This window comes from Schistocerca americana, chromosome 7 (genome assembly GCF_021461395.2).
Source record: "Schistocerca americana isolate TAMUIC-IGC-003095 chromosome 7, iqSchAmer2.1, whole genome shotgun sequence".
In the NCBI taxonomy this organism is placed as follows: Eukaryota; Metazoa; Arthropoda; class Insecta; order Orthoptera; family Acrididae; genus Schistocerca; species Schistocerca americana.
Genome location: NC_060125.1, coordinates 102,134,149 through 102,154,990, shown reverse-complemented (window position 1 = coordinate 102,154,990; position 20,842 = coordinate 102,134,149). Strand labels below are relative to the sequence as shown.

General features: G+C 44.9%; 1 protein-coding gene across 1 annotated transcript in view; it reads left to right on the top strand.

Annotated features, from left to right (window-relative positions):
- Window positions 1-580: 580 nt before the first annotated feature.
- LOC124622514 overlaps window positions 581-20,842 on the top strand; it is a 94,523-nt gene continuing 74,261 nt past the window's right edge. The window contains exon 1 of the mRNA XM_047148237.1: window positions 581-2,263. Coding sequence (XP_047004193.1) covers window positions 1,943-2,263 — 321 coding nt within the window. The 5' untranslated portion in view covers window positions 581-1,942. The remainder of the gene's footprint in view (window positions 2,264-20,842) is intronic.

The following is a 20,842-nucleotide window of genomic DNA, read 5'->3' as shown; positions in this document are numbered from 1 at the left end:
CAACCGATTTCTTGTCTGAGTAGGATTCAAGACAAATAATAGATCACTGGTAGGTTTTTTTTTTTGGTAGAGTTATCGCTCACCATAAGCTTCCCGAAATTAGTGTCTTTTCTGTTTATTCACTGATTTCGCTTGGTCTAGTCAGAATCAAAGTGTCTGACGTATTGCGTCCTTATGATATTACTAACACTCCAGACAAATAGGACAACATTCTTCCATCTTTCTGTGAATTTCTCTGTTACTCAAATTATTTCTGAAAAGTTTTTATTGTCTCTTTCTAGCTAGTTTGACCACATCTATTCAAAGTTTGTGGTGCATACAGTATTGTCGTGAACGTTTTTGATAGTTAATATAACATTATTTCTCGTTTCTTTAAACCTTCCAGTGTCCTAAAAAGTTTTTCAGAATTCTCTCTTCAACAATAAGTGACTGAAATTTTCTGACAGCTGTAGTTTTTCATATTAGACTAGCATATTAGACAAAGAAAGATAACAGGTATTCTTCTATTTTCCATCATTCTATCACGTCGCCTCCCCCCCCCCCCCCTACACACACACACACTCCGAAAAAATTTGCAAAATTCTGTATTATGATTTTACAGTTTCATTGGAAATGACTTTCCTTTTCCACAGTCAAAGTTTTCGTAGATCTACCCATATTTCTGGATGACCCACACTGTTAGATAAATAACACCATATTACTCTTCTTTCCATTGATTTCCCGTTTTTCGCAGTTCTTTCAGGAAATTCTGTGTCTTGTTTGTGCTGACTGATTCAAAGTTTCTTGAATCTATACATACTTCTTCCAGGTCAGCTATCGTGTGAGATACATAATAGAATATTGTTTGCCCTTTCTGTTTTCATCTATAATGAAACAACACTCTCCATTTGAAATTGTCTGTCGTCTGTGCTGGCTGCCATGTAAATGCTAAAAATTCTATCGAAACGTACTCTCCTCCACTGGAGGACAGATACACCTAATACAAGAGGAGAGATGAAGTTTTGTTTTCGTAATTAACTAGCTTAGGATCCAGTTTACTTCCGACAATTCGTCAAAACAGAGACAGAAAGCAGCTGTGTAGTGAAAAACAAGTTTCTCGAAGTGGTTGCTGAGCCTCTAGCAAGCTGTGTGTGCTGTGGGAGAGTGGAGATGAATTTTATTTCGTACTTAGCAGCTTAGGTTTGTGTTGACCTCCGACAACTCGTAAAAACAGAGGGTAGGAAGCTGTGCGCTGGAAACGACGTTTGTCGAAAGGATTTTTACGCCTCATGGAAGACGTGTTTGTTACTAAAGAGAGCAGTGTTTCAAACAATATGTTTGCGTTCAGTTCTGAAAATTTGTAATCACAGTGAGTGAGGAGTTGTGTGCTGTGTAGCAGGGTTATCGGAAAGGTTTCTAAGTCTCTGGAAACATTGGGTGTTCCTTAAGAGCACAGGTGAACTCTTTTTAGCAGTTTACGTGTCCGCTCGCTTCCTAGAGTTCAAGAGACAAAGGAAGAGAGAATGTGTACTTGAAATCGAGTTTATCGATAAGGCTTCTAAGACTCCACGGGTAGTGTGTATTGTTAAAGAGGTCAGGAGAACTCCTTTCGCATTGGATGCTAAGGTTACTGTTGACTTCCGACAGCTCGTCAAAATGGACTGGGAAAAAGAGAATCTGTGAGTTGAAAATCACGTTTGTCAATGGGTTACTAAGGCAGAGTGTGCTGCTGCAGAGGGCAGGAGAACTTCTTTTGGCACTTCGCGACTTAGGCTCCCGTCCATTTTCAAGAGATCCACGAACAGAACAGAGAACGTGAACTGGGTATAACGTTTGTCGAGAAGGTTTCTAAGCCTGTGGGAAGTAGTGTGTGGCTGGAGAGGACGGGAGAACTGTTTTCCTCGCTTGGCAGCGTTCAGGTGCAGTTCACCAAAACAGGGAGACCGAGGGCTCGAGGCGAGGCATGGAGGCGGTGCTGGACGCGTACTTCGACGAGGTGTTTCCGCGCGTGGCGCGCGACTACCTGCTGGCGCGCCACCGGCGCAAGCAGCTGGCGGACTACTTCGGTCACGTGGTGGCCGGCTGGTGCCGCGCCGGCGTCGGCGACGGCGAGGGCGGCGCCGGGCCCGTGTCGCCGCAGCTGGGGGCGGCGCGCGCCGTGCGGGCGGCCGTGCGCTTCCACCGCCGCACCAAGGCCGACAACGGCGGCTCCGTCTGCCGCATGGGCAAGTTCCACAACATCCTCTACGTGGCGGCCCGCATGTGCGTCGACTGGCGCGTGCAGGTGAGTCCGGCACCGCGAACCGCCCTCTGGCTTTCTTCACACTGCTGGCAGTCAAATTGTAGCACCACGAGGGCTACATGCAGGAAACGTCAAATTGCCAACACATGTCGGCGAAAGTAGGGTACGATATAACAGAAAGCTATTTCCTTAAATTTTGAGGGCACTGTAAGACGAAAAATTGACGCACCACGAAGGAATTACCCGAATGGGACGGTAATCGGTAGATCCGATGTACGTGTACAGACACACGAATCTACATTTACATCTACATCTACATGGATATTCTGTAAATCACCTTTAAGTGCCTGGCAAAGGGTTCATCGAACCACCTTCACAATTCACTGTTATTCCAATCTCGTATATCTCTGATTTCCCTTATTTTATCGTGGAGGTCGTTTCTTCCTATGTAGCTCGGCGTCAACAAAATATTTTCGTGTTCAGAAGAGAAACTTGGTGAATGGAATGTAGTGAGAAGATTCCTCCGCAACGAAAAACACCTTTCTTTTAGTGATGTCCATCCTGTATCATTTGCGGCCGATGTTGCCGAGCGGTTCTAGGCGCTACAGTCCGGAACCGCGCGACCACTACGGTCGCAGGTTCGAATCCTGCCTCGGGCATGGGTGTGTGTGTGATGTCCTTAGGTTAGTTAAGTTTAAGTAGTTCTAAGATCTAGGGGACTGATGACCTCAGAAGTTAGGTCCCATAGTGCTCAGAGCCATTTGAACCTGTATCATTTCAGTGACACTCTCTCCCCTACTTCGCGATAATACAAAACGTGCTTCCCTTCTTTGAACTTTTTCGATGTACTCCGTCACACCTATCTGGTGAGGATCCCACACCACGCAGCAGTATTCTAAAACAGGACGGACAAGCGTAGTGTAGGCAGTCTCCTTAGTAGTCCAGTTACATTTTCTAAGTGTTCAAAAATGGTTCAAATGGCTATGAGCACTATGGGACTTAACTTCTGAGGTCATCAGTCCCCTAGAACTTAGAGCTACTTCCCTTCTTTGAACTTTTTCGATGTACTCCGTCACACCTATCTGGTGAGGATCCCACACCACGCAGCAGTATTCTAAAACAGGACGGACAAGCGTAGTGTAGGCAGTCTCCTTAGTAGTCCAGTTACATTTTCTAAGTGTTCAAAAATGGTTCAAATGGCTATGAGCACTATGGGACTTAACTTCTGAGGTCATCAGTCCCCTAGAACTTAGAGCTACTTAAACCTAACTAAGGACATCACACACATCCATGCCCGAGGCAGGATTCGAACCTGCGACCGCAGCGGTCGCGCGGTTCCAGACTGTAGCGCCTAGAATCGCTCGTCCACTTCGGCCGGCCAAAATCGACACACCACGAAGGAATTACCCGAATAGGACGGAAACCGGTAGAACCGATATACGTGTATCTACATTTACATCTACATCTACCGGGTGATCAAAAAGTCAGTATAAATTTGAAAACTTAATAAAACACGGAATAATGTAGATAGATAGGTAAAAATTGATACACATGCTTGGAATGACATGGGTTTTATTAGAACCAAAAAAAATCAAAGTTTACAAAATGTCCGACAGATGGCGCTGGATATCAAAACGTCAGTAACTGCTACCGTGACGGGTGAGAGGTACGCCGATATGTTACAGAATCGCATCATCCCCAGCCTGGCTGATAAACACCTGCTGGAACGTACGATGGCAATGCAGGATGGCGCTCCCCCCCATATTGCTAGACGCGTGAAAGATCTCTTGCGCGCGTCTTTTGATGATGATCGTGTGTTCAGCCGCCACTTTCGTCATGCTTGGCCTCCCAGGTCCCCAGACCTCACGCCGTGCTGTTATTGGCTTTGGGGTTACCTGAAGTCGCAAGTGTGTCGTGATCTACCGATATCCCTAGGGATGCTGAAAGACAACATCAGACGCCAATGCCTCACCATAACTCCGGGCATGCTTTACAGTGCTGTTCACAACATTATTCCTCAACTGCAGCTATTGTTGAGGAATGATGCTGGACATATTGAGCATTTCCTGTAAAGAACATCATCTTGGCTTTGTCTTACTTTGTTATGGTAATTATCGCTATTCTGATCAGATGAAACACCATTTGTCGGACTTTTTTTAACTTTTGTATTATTTTGGTTCTAATAAAACCCCATGTCATTCCAAGCATGTGTGCCAATTTGTACCTCTCTATCTACATTATTCCGTGATTTATTCAGTTTTCAAATTTATACTGACTTCTTGATCACCGGGTACATGGATACTCTGTAAATTACATTTAAGTGTCTGGTAGAGGGTTCATCGAACCACCTTCACAGTTCTCTGTTATTCCAATCTCGTATAGCGCGCGGAAACAACGAACACCTATACCTTTTAGCCGGACGGTGTGGCCGAGCGGTTCTAGTCTCTACAGTCCGGAACCGCGCGACCGCTACGGTCGCAGGTTCGAATCTTGCCTCGGGCATGGATGTGTGTGATGTCCTTAGGTTAGTTAGGTTTAAGTAGTTGTAAGTTCTAGGCGACTGATGACCTCAGAAGTTAAGTCCCATAGTGCTCAGAGGCATTTGAACAATTTGAACCTATACCTTTCCAAGCGAGCTCTGATTTCCCTTGTTTTATCATGGAGGTCGTTTCTTCCTATGTAGCTCGGCGTCAACAAAATATTTTCGTGTTCAGAGGAGAAACTTGGTGACTGGAATGTCGTGAGAAGATTCCTCCGCAACGAAAAACGCCTTCCTTTTAGTGTTGTCCATCCCAAACCCATTATCATTTCAGTGACACTCTCCCCCCTATTTCGCGATAACACAAAACGTGCTGCCCTTCTTTGAACTTTTTCGATGTACTCCGTCAATCCTATCTGGTGAGGATCACACACCAGGCAGCAGTATTCTAAAAGAGGACGGACAAGCTTAGTTTAGGCAATCTCCTTAGTAGGTATGTTACATTTTCTAAGTGTCCTGCCAATAAAACGCAGTCTTTGGTTAGCCTTCCCGACAACGTTTTCTATGTGTTCCTTCCAATTTCAGTTGTTCTAATTGTAATTCCTAGGTATTTAGTTGAATTGATGCCCTTTAGATTTGACTGATTTATCGTGTAACCGAAGTTTAACGAGTTCCTTTTAGCTCTCATGTGGATGACCACACACTTTTCGTTATTTGGGATCAACTGCCACTTTTCCCACCATTCAGATATTTGTTTCTAAATCGTTTTGCAGTTTGTTATGATCTTCTGATGACTTTATTATGCGATAAACGACAGCATCATGTGCAAACAACCTCAGAGGCTGCTCAAATTCTCTCCCAAATCGTTTATATAGGTAAGAAACAGCGAAGGGCCTATAACACTACCTTGGGGAACGCCAGATATCGATGACTTTCTGTCAGTTACTATGAACTGTGACCTCTCTGACAGGAAATTACGAATTCAGTCACATAGCTGAGACGATATTCAATAAGCAAGCAATTTCACTACACGCCGCTTGTGTGGAACACTGATACAAGCTGCAACTAATTTTCATAAGGAAGTCTTCGATACCACAAGACGGCTTTTGAGTTATCAATGGACCTACAGTCTGCTTCAAGCAGATACTACGATATTTTACCGTTTGTGCGTGTGCGGGGCTGTCATCTTGGCACTGTGTTTGGTCTCACTGAGTCTGCTTCCAGACAACTTCCCGCAACAGTGACATTATTGCAACGATCCAACGAAAGTTTGATCGTTTCTGACAAGGACACTCCACTACCTACTTTTTTCTTGCTAATTACTACTGCCGTATGTTACTGTGCTTCATAAATAGAGACCTTGTGTGATATAGACACTCGGACCTACTCCCTGTGTGCTACAAAAACAGTGAAGATCACCGTTCCTACTTCAGTCCAAAATATGACATGATTACAATTTTACAAAAATTTGATGATTTATTCCAGGGAAACAGATTCAAAAATTGAGCACTTGAATAACACATTGATCCACCTGTGGACCTAATGGAAATTTGGCGTGGGATTAATTGATAATAGATGTTGCATGTCCTCCGCCGTTGTGGAACGGTGCGCCAAGTTCTGTGCCGGTCGCGATTCGCCACAGTACGCCGGTCGATCTGAAAGACCAGGCTGACTCATCGCTGTTTACCTGAAGCACCTGATGTGTTTTATTGTTAAGCGCATTGTTGCAGGCGACGAAAATTGTTACGACAACGGTTGTCGCTGTTTCGTGATAACGCACCTCCCCATACCGCAAATGTCATAATGTAGAAATTACGCCAACTCAAGTGGGGGGCAGTCGACCACCCGCCCTATATTGGCGATCTCACCCCATGCGATTATCACTCCTCCGGTCAGTTGAAAAGGCCTTGAATGGTCGGCGGTTTCTGTCGGACGAGGATGTTCAGCAGGAAGATACGGACGTCTTCGCACAGCAGGACACTCCGTTTTACCAAACGGGTATCTTCAAGCTACTGCGTCTGTGAGATGTCTGCCTCAGTGCTCAAGGCGATTTTGCCTGATTGGCATACCGATTCTGGACTGCACCTACGAATGGAAACGTTTTGATCATCCCTTATAAAATCGACACATAAATTTCTAAGACAATTTTTATAGATTCTCAGGTGTGGTAACAATCGAAACAAAAGCAAGGAAGCGAATCAGTTTACAGGACGTCTTATAACGTACTATGGCTGAGAGAAGACAGAATATAGAAAACGATAGATGAAAGCAGCACCGAACGTCTCAATGACTCAGTATGCGGTTCAACATAGATCGTACAAAAACACATGTTTATATTTTCAGAATGAGATTTTCACTCTGCAGCGGAGTGTGCGCTGATATGAAACTTCCTGGCAGATTAAAACTGTGTGCCAGACCGAGACTCGAACTCGGGACCTTCCCCTTTCGCGGGCAAGTGCTCTACCATCTGAGCTACCGAAGCACGGCTCACGCCCGGTACTCACAGCTTTACTTCTGCCAGTAGAGCACTTGCCCGCGAAAGGCAAAGGTCCCGAGTTCGAGTCTCGGTCGGGCACACAGTTTTAATCTGCCAGGAAGTTTCATGTTTATATTTGTTTGTCATTAACTAAACATTAGTTATCTGTCATTATCATAGCAGATGTTAATCTAGACGTAAAGAAAGCTTCAGATACGAATCTTTCATTGGCTTGATGCCCGCTCCGATAGCTGAGTGGTCAGCGTGACGGATTGCCGGCCTACGGGCCCGGGTGCGATTCCCGGCAGGGTCTGGGATTTTCTCCGCTGGGGGACTGGGTGTTGTGTTCTCTTCATCATCATTTCATCCCCATCCGGCGCGCAGGTCGCCCAATGTGGTGTCGAATGTAATAAGACCTGCACCAAGGCGGCCGGACCTGCCCCGCAAGAAGCCTCTCGGCTAATGACACCTATTTTCATTGACTTGATGACATGTAGATGCACTGTATTATTAGCAAACCTGCCATTTTCAGATCTACAAGGTAACAAAAATTACAAAAATATTGCACTGCTTTAGCTGTAACCGTAATTTAACAATTTTACGTACTTCTTTTTGACATATCCACAGTGGATAGATTATGAAATCCTGCTGTGCGGCCGGCCGGTGTGGTCAAGCGGTTTTAGGCGCTACAGCCTGGAACCGCGCGACCGCTACGGTCGCAGGTTCGAATCCTGCCTCGGACATGGATGTGTGCGATGTGCTTAGGTTAGTTAGGTTTAAGTAGTTCTAAGTTCTAGGGGACTGATGACCTCAGATGTTGGGTCCCATAGTGCTCAGAGCCATTGGACCATGCTGTGCGACAAACAACACGTTTGTTTTTGTACCGTTGCAACGGACTGTGGATCTGAAATAAAAATAAAATTACGTTAACATAAGTTATTACAGAAACTGTGCAGATTCCAATATATGCCTAAGATAACACTGCCTCAGGATGAAAAGAAAGCTAACACTGGATGGCAATATAGATAACAGTATGAGAATCGTCCACTTTATAGGCCTTGACGTGGTACATTCAACCTTTAACAAATGTTTAATGTTAACTGCCTTATTACAAATAATTTTTCCGATCTTAAAAATTGACGAAATATATTGTATTTTCCATTTTGTATGACTGACGTTGCACTACTTTCCGTTTTAAATGATATAACATGCTGTTATATGTACGTATATAATGTTAAAAAACGTAGAAAATATCTATTGTTATTGATGAAACTATTGGCGTCTTCTGGTACTCCTCTGTATTACTCTATTAGCCAAGCTGGTATCCGGCAGTATGTAATCGACAGTCAACTTGGACACATGCGACACTTCATGTGCCACGCCTATATGACTGTGTCGCCATGCGAATAGACTTCTATTTCGTAACGTTTTTCTCTCTTTTCACCATGAGGTAATGTTATCTTAGGCATAAAATGGATAATAACTATACACAATAACTTACATAAAGGGACTTTTATTTTTTATTTCAAATTCACAGTCCATTACGACGGTACAAAAGAAAAAGCGCGGTTTCTCACATCATTTGGTAACCAGTCCGATGCGAATATGTCAAAAAGAAGTTATGTAAAATCGTTAATTTACTATTACACCTACAACACTGTAATATTTTTGTAATTTTTGTAACCTAGCAGATGGCACCTTATCCCTGCTGAAACTAGTACGCAGGGTACCTACATGTGATCAAGGTAATAAACATTTCATATCTGAAGCTTTCTTTACACTGAACTCATGGTCACTCTCCAGATGACTTTATGAAGTACTTATGTTTATGTTACATAATGAATTTGGTTCTCTAATGTCTTGGGTGACACCTGATCTCTCAGCAGTAATTGCCTCAGCAAGGTCGAGAATCACTGTGTTATACGCTACCGTGGTACTCGCAATCAGGCATCCTGTGTACTGTTAAGAGTCACAGTGGACCACTGGCAAGTTATGGCTTCGGGTGTTACTGATACTACACACAATGATCCTGCACACTGACAAGGGAACCTCCCCATCGCACCCCCCTCAGATTTAGTTATAAGTTGGCACAGTGGATAGCCCTTGAAAAAGCGGACACAGATCAATCGAGAAAACAGGAAGAAGTTGTGTGGAACTATGAAAAAAAAAAAAAGCAAAATATACAAACTGAGTAGTCCATGCGCAAGATAGGCCACATCAAGGACAATGTGAGCCTAGGAGCGCAGTGGTCCCGTGGTTAGCGTGAGCAACTGCGCAATGAGAGGTCCTTGGTTCAAGTCTACCCTCGAGTGAAAAGTTCAATTTTTTATTTTCAGTTTATGTGACAAACTCTTATGTTTTCATCACTTTTTTGGGAGTGATTATCACATCCACAAGTAAACCTAAATCGGGCAAGGTAGAAGAATCTTTTTACCCATTCGCCAAGTGTACAAGTTAGGTGGGTCGACAACATATTCCTGTCATGTGACGCACATGCCGTCACCAGTGTCGTGTAGAATATATCAGATGTGTTTTCCTGTGGAGAAATCGGTTGACCTATGATCTTGCGATCAAATGTTTTCGGTTCCCATTGGAGAGGCACGTCCTTTCGTTTACTAATCGCACGGTATTGCGATGCGGTCGCAAAACACAAACACTAAACTTATTACAGTGAACAGAGGCGTCAATGAACGAGCGGACAGATAATAACTATGCAGAAATAAAGAAAGTAAAATTTTCAATCGAGGGAAGACTTGAACCAAGGACCTCTCATTCTGCAGCTGCTCACGCTACCACGGGACCACGGCGCTCCTGGGCTCATATTGTCCATGATGTTGCCTATGTGGCCCATGGACTACTCAGTTTGTTTATTTTGCTTATTTTTTCGCAGTTCCACACAACTTCTTCCTGTTTTCTCAGTTGATCTGTGTTCAGTTTATCAAGGCCTATCCACTGTGCCAACTTATAACTAAATCTGAGGGGGGTGCGATGGGGAGGTTCCCTTGTGAGAACAGTGTAAACAGTAATCGCTAACTAGAGAAGCCTTAGGCCTGAGAAACTGCCGCCTGTCAGGCATTTCCACATGCCGCGGATCAGGTTAGCAACGGCAGGCCAGGAAAAGAATACGGAATCCCTTTTCGAAGAACGACTGGTACCGCTGCTCCCCTCCTTGTACGCACGTTCATTTTGTGGGGCCCTTCCCACTCGTCTTTTATAGAGTGCCTTAAGGATGCTTCTGTCTCGGATCGCTATACAACAGCTCAAGTAAATGACATTAATGGTTTTTATTACAACCAAGTAGGTTGACAATACTTAGGTTTACAAGAACGCGTCGCAAGCGATAGGTGACATGCTAACAGTCAGTGTCCTTCACTATACACAATGTTCATGTAAGCAACTGATATAAGGCACAAGTCTCGACATAACAGTTAGGATGACGGCTTTTCCAGTCTGGGTCTGCTCTGCTAGTGCCCGTCTTCTACTGTCCGGTCAAGGCTGGCAGGAGCGGCGCTTCAGTCTCTTCTTGTAGAGGCCACTCCTGTCGTGGCGCCGTCCCAGTCAGCGGGCTATTGGCCTACGCCCTCTCACACAGCCTTCTCTGCTCTTGCGTTCTTCATCTTTGTGCCAGCGTTAGTCGTCACACTGGAACACATTTCACTTCTTGCCTATAGATCTTGTCTGAGATCTTATTCGTCACGTCAGGCGGCATCCACTTGCAAACAGACAACGTGGAGAAAGTAGCCCAAGGACATTATTTTATAAGTGGCAGTGGAATGGGAACGAGACAGATGGAAAAAAGTAAGTAAACGTTTTACTGTCTCAAATGTAATCACCGTAACTGTTAATACCTTTATCGCACTGTGAGACTAGGCAGTCAGTGTCTTCTTGGAAAGATGTTAGCAGTTGCCTACGAAAACATGATTGTGGCAGGGCATGCACCTCTTAGTGCGAACTGAATAGTCGGCCACGAGTGTCTTTCTTCAGGGCCCCATAAACTTAATCGCATGAGGAGGGACTGGACTGTATGGAGAATGTGTGAGGGCTTCAAATGGTTGAAATGGCTCTAAGCACTATGGGCCTTAGCATCTGAGGTCATCAGTCCCCTAGACTTAGAACTACTTAAACCTAACTAACCTAAGCACAACACACACAACCACCCCCGAGGCGGCATTCGAACCTGCGACCGTAGCAGCAGCGCGGTTCCGGACTGAAGCGCCTAGAACCGCTCGGCCGCAGCGGCCGGCTGTGAGGGCTTCCCAGGCAAACTTCTGCAGCGTAGTCTAAACTGCAGGCCCGCCATCTCCGAAAGTCATTATCGCATTTTTCTCTGACTTTTTGGAACGTACAGTCACAGTTAAAGCTCAACGGCACGTGGATACTCTGCAAAAATTGTAATGCGCCATCATGTCCAAACGCCCATGAACGTTGAAGGATAGCATCATTCTGCTGCAGGATAATGCCCGCCAGCACGTTGCCAAGATTGTCTCGGCTACGCTGTAAGTTTCGCTGGGAAGCTCTAACACATCCTGCATACCTCCCCGACCCATGCGATTTGCGTATTTTTGGAGCCCTGAGAAAGACATTCGTGGCCATCAATTTGCTTCAGACAAAGAGGCAAAGTCGTGTTTCCGTAGGTAACCGCTACACTGCTCCATGAAGACACTCGGTGTCTTGTCTCACAGTGGAATAAAAGTTTTAAAAGTTACGGCATTTACTTTTGAAATAATAAGCAGTTACCTTCCTATTTTGCACTTGTCTAATTTTGCTATACATACTACGAATTTTGTTGGAGGACACAGACAGGATGTTAAAGAAGTCTCAAATATTTTGAGATGTAGTAGTGCTCAACAAAAAAAGGAAATAAAATAAAATAAAGATAAAAGTGGAGACTCATACTTTCTGGGTCCTGATCGCCTGTCCTTAGGAGAAGCTCGGTTTTACGTCCGTCATGACATTTGTTTATAGGAGACGTTCAACATGACATCCATTATGGTAATACATCCCTGGACCCTTCGGCTTCGGAAATACACTCCTGGAAATGGAAAAAAGAACACATTGACACCGGTGAGTCAGACGCACCATACTTGCTCCGGACACTGCAAGAGGGCTGTACAAGCAATGATCACACGCACGGCACAGCGGACACACCAGGAACCGCGGTGTTGGCCGTCGAATGGCGCTAGCTGCGCAGCATTTGTGCACCGCCGCCGTCAGTGTCAGCCAGTTTGCCGTGGCATACGTAGCTCCATCGCAGTCTTTAACACTGGTAGCATGCCGCGACAGCGTGGGCGTGAACCGTATGTGCAGTTGACGGACTTTGAGCGAGGGCATATAGTGGGCATACGGGAGACCGGGTGGACGTACCGCCGAATTGCTCAACACATGGGGCGTGAGGTCTCCACAGTACATCGATGTTGTCGCCAGTGGTCGGCGGAAGGTGCACGTGCCCGTCGACCTGGGACCGGACCGCAGCGACGCACGGATGCACGCCAAGACCGTAGGATCCTACGCAGTGCCGTAGGGGACCGCACCGCCACTTCCCAGCAAATTAGGGACACTGTTGCTCCTGGGGTATCGGCGAGGACCATTCGCAACCGTCTCCATGAAGCTGGGCTACGGTCCCGCACACCGTTAGGCCGTCTTCCGCTCACGCCCCAACATCGTGCAGCCCGCCTCCAGTGGTGTCGCGACAGGCGTGAATGGAGGGACGAATGGAGACGTGTCGTCTTCAGCGATGAGAGTCGCTTCTGCCTTGGTGCCAATGATGGTCGTATGCGTGTTTTGCGCCGTGCAGGTGAGCGCCACAATCAGGACTGCATACGACCGAGGCACACAGGGCCAACACCCGGCATCATGGTGTGGGGAGCGATCTCCTACACTGGCCGTACACTACTGGTGATCGTCGAGGGGACACTGAATAGTGCACGGTACATCCAAACCGTCATCGAACCCATCGTTCTACCATTCCTAGACCGGCAAGGGAACTTGCTGTTCCAACAGGTCAATGCACGTCCGCATGTATCCCGTGCCACCCAACGTGCTCTAGAAGGTGTAAGTCAACTACCCTGGCCAGCAAGATCTCCGGATCTGTCCCCCATTGAGCATGTTTGGGACTGGATGAAGCGTCGTCTCACGCGGTCTGCACGTCCAGCACGAATGCTGGTCCAACTGAGGCGCCAGGTGGAAATGGCATGGCAAGCCGTTCCACAGGACTACATCCAGCATCTCTACGATCGTCTCCATGGGAGAATAGCAGCCTGCATTGCTGCGAGAGGTGGATATACACTGTACTAGTGCCGACATTGTGCATGCTCTGTTGCCTGTGTCTATGTGCCTGTGGTTCTGTCAGTGTGATCATGTGATGTATCTGACCCCAGGAATGTGTCAATAAAGTTTCCCCTTCCTGGGACAATGAATTCACGGTGTTCTTATTTCAATTTCCAGGAGTGTAGTACACTCTTCGAAGCTGACCCAGTTGTTGTTGTATGAGTTGGAATATACTGGAGATGCTATGTTGTAATGTCTGCTCAGCGTTGACTGGAGTGGCGTAATTCAGTTCCTCCCAGTGTCCCGATAACCAAAAGTCTATATGGCTGAGGTCTCGAAGCGAGAGGTCCAAGGTGTGGGGCCTCCTCTATCATCCTGTATTATCGGCGTCAAACGTTCATGCACACTGCATTGAAAATGTGCTGATGTCCCGTCTGTGCCTCTGCTGACATGGCACGTTCTTCAACAAGGCAGACAACAAATGTCTGAGGTATCATGTGTGAAATTAATCTATCCGCCAAGAACGCCTGCCCAAAAGTTAATTGAGATATGGTTCTGGTGATCTCTTTCTGCTATTCCTTGGAGATTTTAATCGCCCTCTGAACACAGGTGAACTAACTGAGATGAAAACAATCATATTTTGTGATATTAGTGATATTTTAATTCACTCAACATACTCTGAAGGTGGGTCGTTCGCTCACTCACAGAGAAGACAAAATTCTTTAATATCACCAAAGGGCACACTCAGGAGATTCTAAATATACTTATCACACCGTCCACAGTGATCTGATCTAAATTTGCGAATCTGTAATTCAAGGAGCGGTTGTAAAAGACGTCATTGAAAATTAATTATTTTCGTTTTGGGCAGTTAAGGCTGGTGACATTAATGGCGAAGAGAAAATTCATGCACGTTATAAAAATGGACTATGAATGTATGTGTGTGTGTGTGTGTGTGTGTGTGTGTGTGTGTGTGTGTGTGTGTGTGTGTGTGTGTGTGGTGGGGGGGGGGGGAGGGGGAGGGGGTATTCAGCATCTCTTTCTAAGCCACTTAACCGATTTCAACCAAACTTGGTACACATATCCCTTACTATCGGGCAACAATCGCTGTGAGGTCAGAACAACCTACCTACCACAGGTCAGGAGCTGATGTCGCAAACACCGAGACGCATAAAAAACTGCCGTATTATGCTTGACATTCAAACTTTTCACTTCTGTGCTACTAACTCTATTTGCAGGAGGAGAGTAGTGTTCAACATCCCGTCGACAACGCCCCCATTAGAGATGGAGCGCAAGGTAAAAATAGGGAAGGATGGGGACGAAAATCGGCCGTGCCCTTTCAAAGGAACCATTCCGATGTTTGCCCGAAGCGATTTAGGGAAATCTCGGAAAATTTAAATCTGGATAGCCGCACGGGGGATTGAACCGTCGTCCTCCCGAACTCGAGTTCAGTGCTCTAGCTACTGCGTCACTTCGCTCGGTAACTCTGTGAACAATAAATTTCGTAGACAGCGCCCACATACACCGCTAAATGCACCTACAACATTATATCGTGTTACCAAACTAAGTTCAGGCGATGTGACGTCATAACACTGAGATCCGTGAAAAACTGCCGCGTTGTGCATGAACGTTTAATACCAGAATGAAACTTCACTCTACAGCGGAGTGTCCGCTGATATGAAACTTCCTGGCAGATTAAAACTGTGTGCCGCACCGAGACTCGAACTCGGGAACTTTGCCTCTCGCGGGCAAGTGCTCTACCAACTGAGCTACCCAAGCACGACTCACGCCCCGGCCTCACAACTTTAATTCCGCCAGTACCTCGTCTCCTACCTTCCAAACTTCACGGAAAGCTCTCCTGCGAACCTTGCAGAACTAGCACTCCTGGAAGAAAGGATATTGCGGAGACATGGCTCAGCCACAGCCCAGGGGATGTCTCCAGAATGAAATTTTCACTCTACAGCGGAGTGTGCGCTGAATTGAAACTTCCTGGCAGATTAAAACTGTGTTGCTCAGTTGGTAGAAGAGCACTTGCTCGCGAAAGGCAAAGGTCCCGAGTTCGAGTCTCGGTCCGGCACACAGTTTTAATCTGCCAGGAAGTTTCAACTTTTAATACATTTATTCTTTACTACTAAGACAGTTTTGCAGTCGAGTCAACTTAAGGAAATCCCTGACACCTGTAGGCGAAACGCGTAGCCGAGTTATGAGGAGGCGTTGCCACAGATAGCTTTACAAAATCGCGCTGCGGGAAAATGAAGCAGCTGTGCTTATACATTTGCACATTATGCATATATCTTTATATGACTGTTTACTAATTTGTAAGGTGTATTCAAAAAAAACATGGAAATGAAATTTTTTCGCTATCACAGTACAGACACAGTTCACTTTTTGTTTCGGTTTCCAGTAGAAAATTGGCAAAACGAATACCTGCGCAATGCCAGATTTGTCAGCTAGTATTAAACAAGTGGTGTTGTCTGTACAGCGAAAAGAGAATAGTTTTTGTCGACGTTCGTAAGTTAGATACAGAAGTATTACAGAAGCTCTAAGTAGTCCTTTTACTAACTACGAGACAAAGCAAGAAACATGTTCACAGTAGTTTTCCAAGTAGATTCTGCAAAATTGTCTGTAAAATTCAGCGTCTGCTACAAAACTATATCAACATATTCTCCACATTTGGAAGGTTTACCCATAGATAAGTTCTCTAAAACCAGACGAAACCTTCAGTTTGATTTTTATGAAGTACTGTATATCTTATGGGTAATTATCGTTTCCCATCACAAAAGCACTCCGTCTTCAGGCCACGAGTAGCCTACCGGGACCATCCGACCGCCGTGTCATCCTCAGTGGAGGATGTGGATAGGAGGGGCGTGGGGTCTGCACACCGCTCTCCCGGTCGTTGTGATGGTATTCTTGACCGAAGCCGCTACTATTCGGTCGAGTAGCTCCTCAATTGGCATCACGAGGCTGAGTGCACCCCGAAAAATGACAACAGCGCATGCCGGCCTGGGTGGTCACCCATCCAAGTGCCGACCACACCCGACAGCACTTAACTTCGGTGATCTCACGGGAACCGGTGTATCCACTGCGGCAAGGCCGTTGCCGTCGTTTCCCTTCAGAACACTCTAAAAAGTTAACTACATACTTAATTTTATTGTTGAGTTGTAGCTTCTACCAAAGACAATCGGCACAACATTCTAATTACTTCCACATTTATAAGAGGCAGTCAAATGGAAACGAGACAGACTAAAAAATGTAGGTAAAATGTTCGCTACTTCAAAAGTAATCGAAATATCTGTTAATACATTTATCCTACTGTGAGACAAGGTGGTCAATGCCTCGATGGAAAAATGTTTACGGTTGACTACGGAACTATGACTGTACCCCACCTCTTCGTCCGAAGCAAATCGCCGACCACGACTGTGTTGCTTCGGGACGCCAAAAATATGCAGTTCGCTTGGCGAGGGATCGGGGCGGTATGGAGGGTGTGTAAGGGCTTCCCAGCGATACATATGCGGCGTAGTCGAGGCAACTTTGGCAACATAAGGGTGGGCATTATCATACAACAGAATAATGCCATTTGTCAGCATCCCTGAGTGTTTCGACGACTTAACAATCGCCAATTTCTCTGATTGCGCGCCCAGTAGACTTTCGCGTACTCCGTTCAAATTTTTGCCGAGTTCTTCCCACCATGTCATCAGAAATGCGAGGTCGAACTGGACTCTCTTACCTTTCCACAAGCATCGTGTCTCTTCAAATTGGCGATATGAACGACGAATGTTTTTGGGTGCAGGTGGATCAATGCTAAAACGCTGACTAAAGTACGCTGGACCGAAATCGTTGACTAACTCTTTGCAAACTGCATCACACGAAACTCCTTCTGTTGAGCAGATTTCGTCTTACTTCTGATTGACTGCAAACTTAGTACACGCAGTGACATCTAAAGGGGATTTTCTGAAACTCTAGGCCACGCCCATTCAAACCATATACATTTCCTTGCCGGCATGTAACATGTTTCATAATTATTACCGTCCAGAATCAAGTCACTCTTTTTGAAAGATCCTGTATGATCCCTTACTCATTCTGCCGGCCGGTGTGGCCGAGCGGTTCTCGGCGCTTCAGTCTGGAACCGCGTGACCACTACGGTCGCAGGTTCGAATCCTGCCTCGGGCATGGATGTGTGTGATGTCCTTAGGTTAGTTTGGTTTAAGTAGTTGTAAGTTCTAGGGGACTGATGACCTCAGATGTTAAGTCCCATAGTGCTCAGAGCCATTTGAACCTCACTCATTCTTTCATTTTTAACAAAATCTGCTTGTGAAACTTCCTGGCAGATTAAAACTGTGTGCCCGACCGAGACTCGAACTCGAGACCTTTGTCGTTCGCGGGCAAGTGCTCTACCATCTGAGCTACCGAAGCACTACTCACGCCGGGTCATCACAGCTTTACTTCTGCCAGTATCTCGTCTCCTACTTTCCATACTTTACAGAAGCTCTCCTGCGATCCTGCAGATTTAGCACTCCTGAAAGAAAGGATACTGTGGAGACATGGCTTAGCCACAGCCTGGGGGACGTTTCCAGAATGAGATTTTCACTCTGCAGCGGAGTGTGCGCTGATATGAAACTTCCTGGCAGATTAAAACTGTGTGCCCGACCGAGACTCGAACTCGAGACCTTTGCCTTTCGCGGGCAAGTGCTCTACCATCTGAGCTACCGAAGCACGACTCACGCCGGGTCATCACAGCTTTACTTCTGCCAGTATCTCGTCTCCTACCTTCCAAACTTTACAGAAGCTCTCGGTCGGGCACACAGTTTTAATCTGCCAGGAAGTTTCATATCAGCGCACACTCCGCTGAAGAGTGAAAATCTCATTCTGAAAATCTGTTTGTGTCAACACACATACTGTCTAATGAAATCTTGTAAGTCACTGTAGCAAACGAGAGTCCTTCTTTTTAACTATCACAAAACATACTATGCAATGTAGATAGAAATCTGCGTCTAATATCTCAAGAAATATTTTGTATCACTTTTTCGCATTCCTTCATGCACATTTTCTGTGGTCCAAACAAGACTCTCAAAAGAATAAAGCCGGTTTCAGATATTCATTCACTCCTTACAATACTTTCAAACTTATACCTACTTCATTCCATCCCTAATTGTTAATCAATTTCTCTTCTCTCCTTGGATATTATAACTCTATATAATTATATCATTAAACGTCTCATCTCCCTAATATTCCTTTTACCACCTAATATTCCTCTTGCCACTGTTCGCCTTTCATTGCTATCACACTCGCCAATGGAAGATTTTTAAAATGATTTTACTTTCGCACATTATTGCTTTTGTGGAGTCTCCGTTCTTGACAATGAACTGCACTATCTACAAGGTAAGTTTGACACAGTGTCCCACGCAGACTGTTAACAAAGTTCCGAGCATACGGAGAAGGTTCTCAGATATGTGAGTGGCTCGAAAACAAGAAGTATTAGAGACCAGTACGTTTTCCTCGATGGCGAGAGTTCATCAAAGACAAAGTTATCGTCAAGAATATCCGAGGGAAGTGTTAAAGAATAGCTCTTATTATCTACACTCACAAATTGCGTGACAGGCAGCAGTCTGTGTCTGCTGATGACGCTATAGAGTACGTGAAGATGACGTCGTTGAGTGACTGTAGGAGGGTACATCATTTCTTACACAAAATTTCTAACTGGTGTGATAAATGATAGTGTTTCAAAATGTAGAAAAATGTAAATTAATGCAAATGAAATGGGGTATCAACCCTTGACACAGTACTCTGCTGCTTGACAGCCATGTCGGTTAAATGTCTAGATGTAACGTTGAAAAACGATATGAAGGGCAACGAGCCGCTAAGGACGGTAATGGGGAAGGCGAATGGTGTAATGATTGGCAGAACTTTAGGGAAGTTAGCATATACAGGGTGATTCACAAAGATATGACACATTTTAATACCGGTATGTTATTCTACAAGTAAAACTAAAGAAAAAGTTCATATAAACATAGGTCCGTAAATGTTTAGTTACGGAGTTACGGCTAATAAAAGACTTTGCCTGAAATTTAGCAACTTCGCTAATATGAAGCCGTCACAAACTGTACGAGCTTAAATTAAAACACGATTTCCACTTATTTAATTGTTATTGATCTGCTGATTCTAATAAAATATGTCCAAGACGTGTATCTACAGTAGTTTTCCAAAACATCCAGAGAAGCAAAGAAGTAATTTCGCAAAATTTTTAATTTATTAACTACTTGGCCCAATTTGCTTTTTATATTCCAGACAATTGCACAAAGCTTTCAAGTATTTCTCCTCCGTAAATTTGAAAGACATCCCTATATAATAAATAATCTACAAACTACAACAGTTACTATGTGGCTTCACTTAAATATTCTGTTGTTACTATATTCTTTCACTGAACAATACAGAAAACTAATTTGTTTCAAGGTTAGGAAGCGACTGAATCAATTCACTAACGGTTGCCAACAATCACATAATTGTTTCTACATTCTTAAAGGAAAGTAAACAAATTTACTTGTATAATAATTCTTGCTTCTCTGGACGTTCTGGAAAACTACTTCAGATACACGTCTGGGACACGTTTTATTAGAATCACCAGTCCTATAATAACAAAATAAATGGAAATCGTGCTTTACTTTAACCTCGTACAGTTTTGCGATGGCTTCATATTAGCGAAGTTACTAAATCTCTAACTAAAGATTTGCGGACCTCCGTTTATAGGAACATTTTTCTTTAATTTTACTTGTGGAATAACATATTAAAATATTTGCGTATCTTCGTGAATCACCCTGTACATAAAAGATACTACATATATAGGTCGCTGGAGTGACTGATTGTTGAGTACTGTTAGAGTGTTTGGAATGCATACCAGATCATATTAAAGGACGATATCGATGCAATTCAGAGGCGGGATGCTATACTTCTTACTGGCAGATTCGATTAACACGCAAGTATTGCCAAAATTCTTCGTGAAATCGAATGGGGATTCCTGGACGGAAGCGACGTCCTTTTCGCGGAACACTATTGAGAAAATTTAGAGAAGCAGCATTTGAAACTAACTGCAGGACGATTCTACTGTCGGAAAAATACATTTCGCGTAAGGACAAAGAAGGTAAGACAAAGTAGAGCTCGTATGGAAGCGAGTGGGACAGGATACGAAATGGCTAGCAGTGGTACAAGGTATCCACCGCCATGCACCATACGGCGATTTGCGGGTTACGTATGCCGTGCAGATGTAGAAACCTACTTTGCATGTCAAGGCCTCGGTGTCCCAACAAAACGGCCAAAACCGCGGCACGTGGATCCCGGTTGACTCACTCGAAGGTCGTCCACCGATCAGTAGACAAAGTGTCTTATTTCTTCGCCAGGCAGCAGCTCT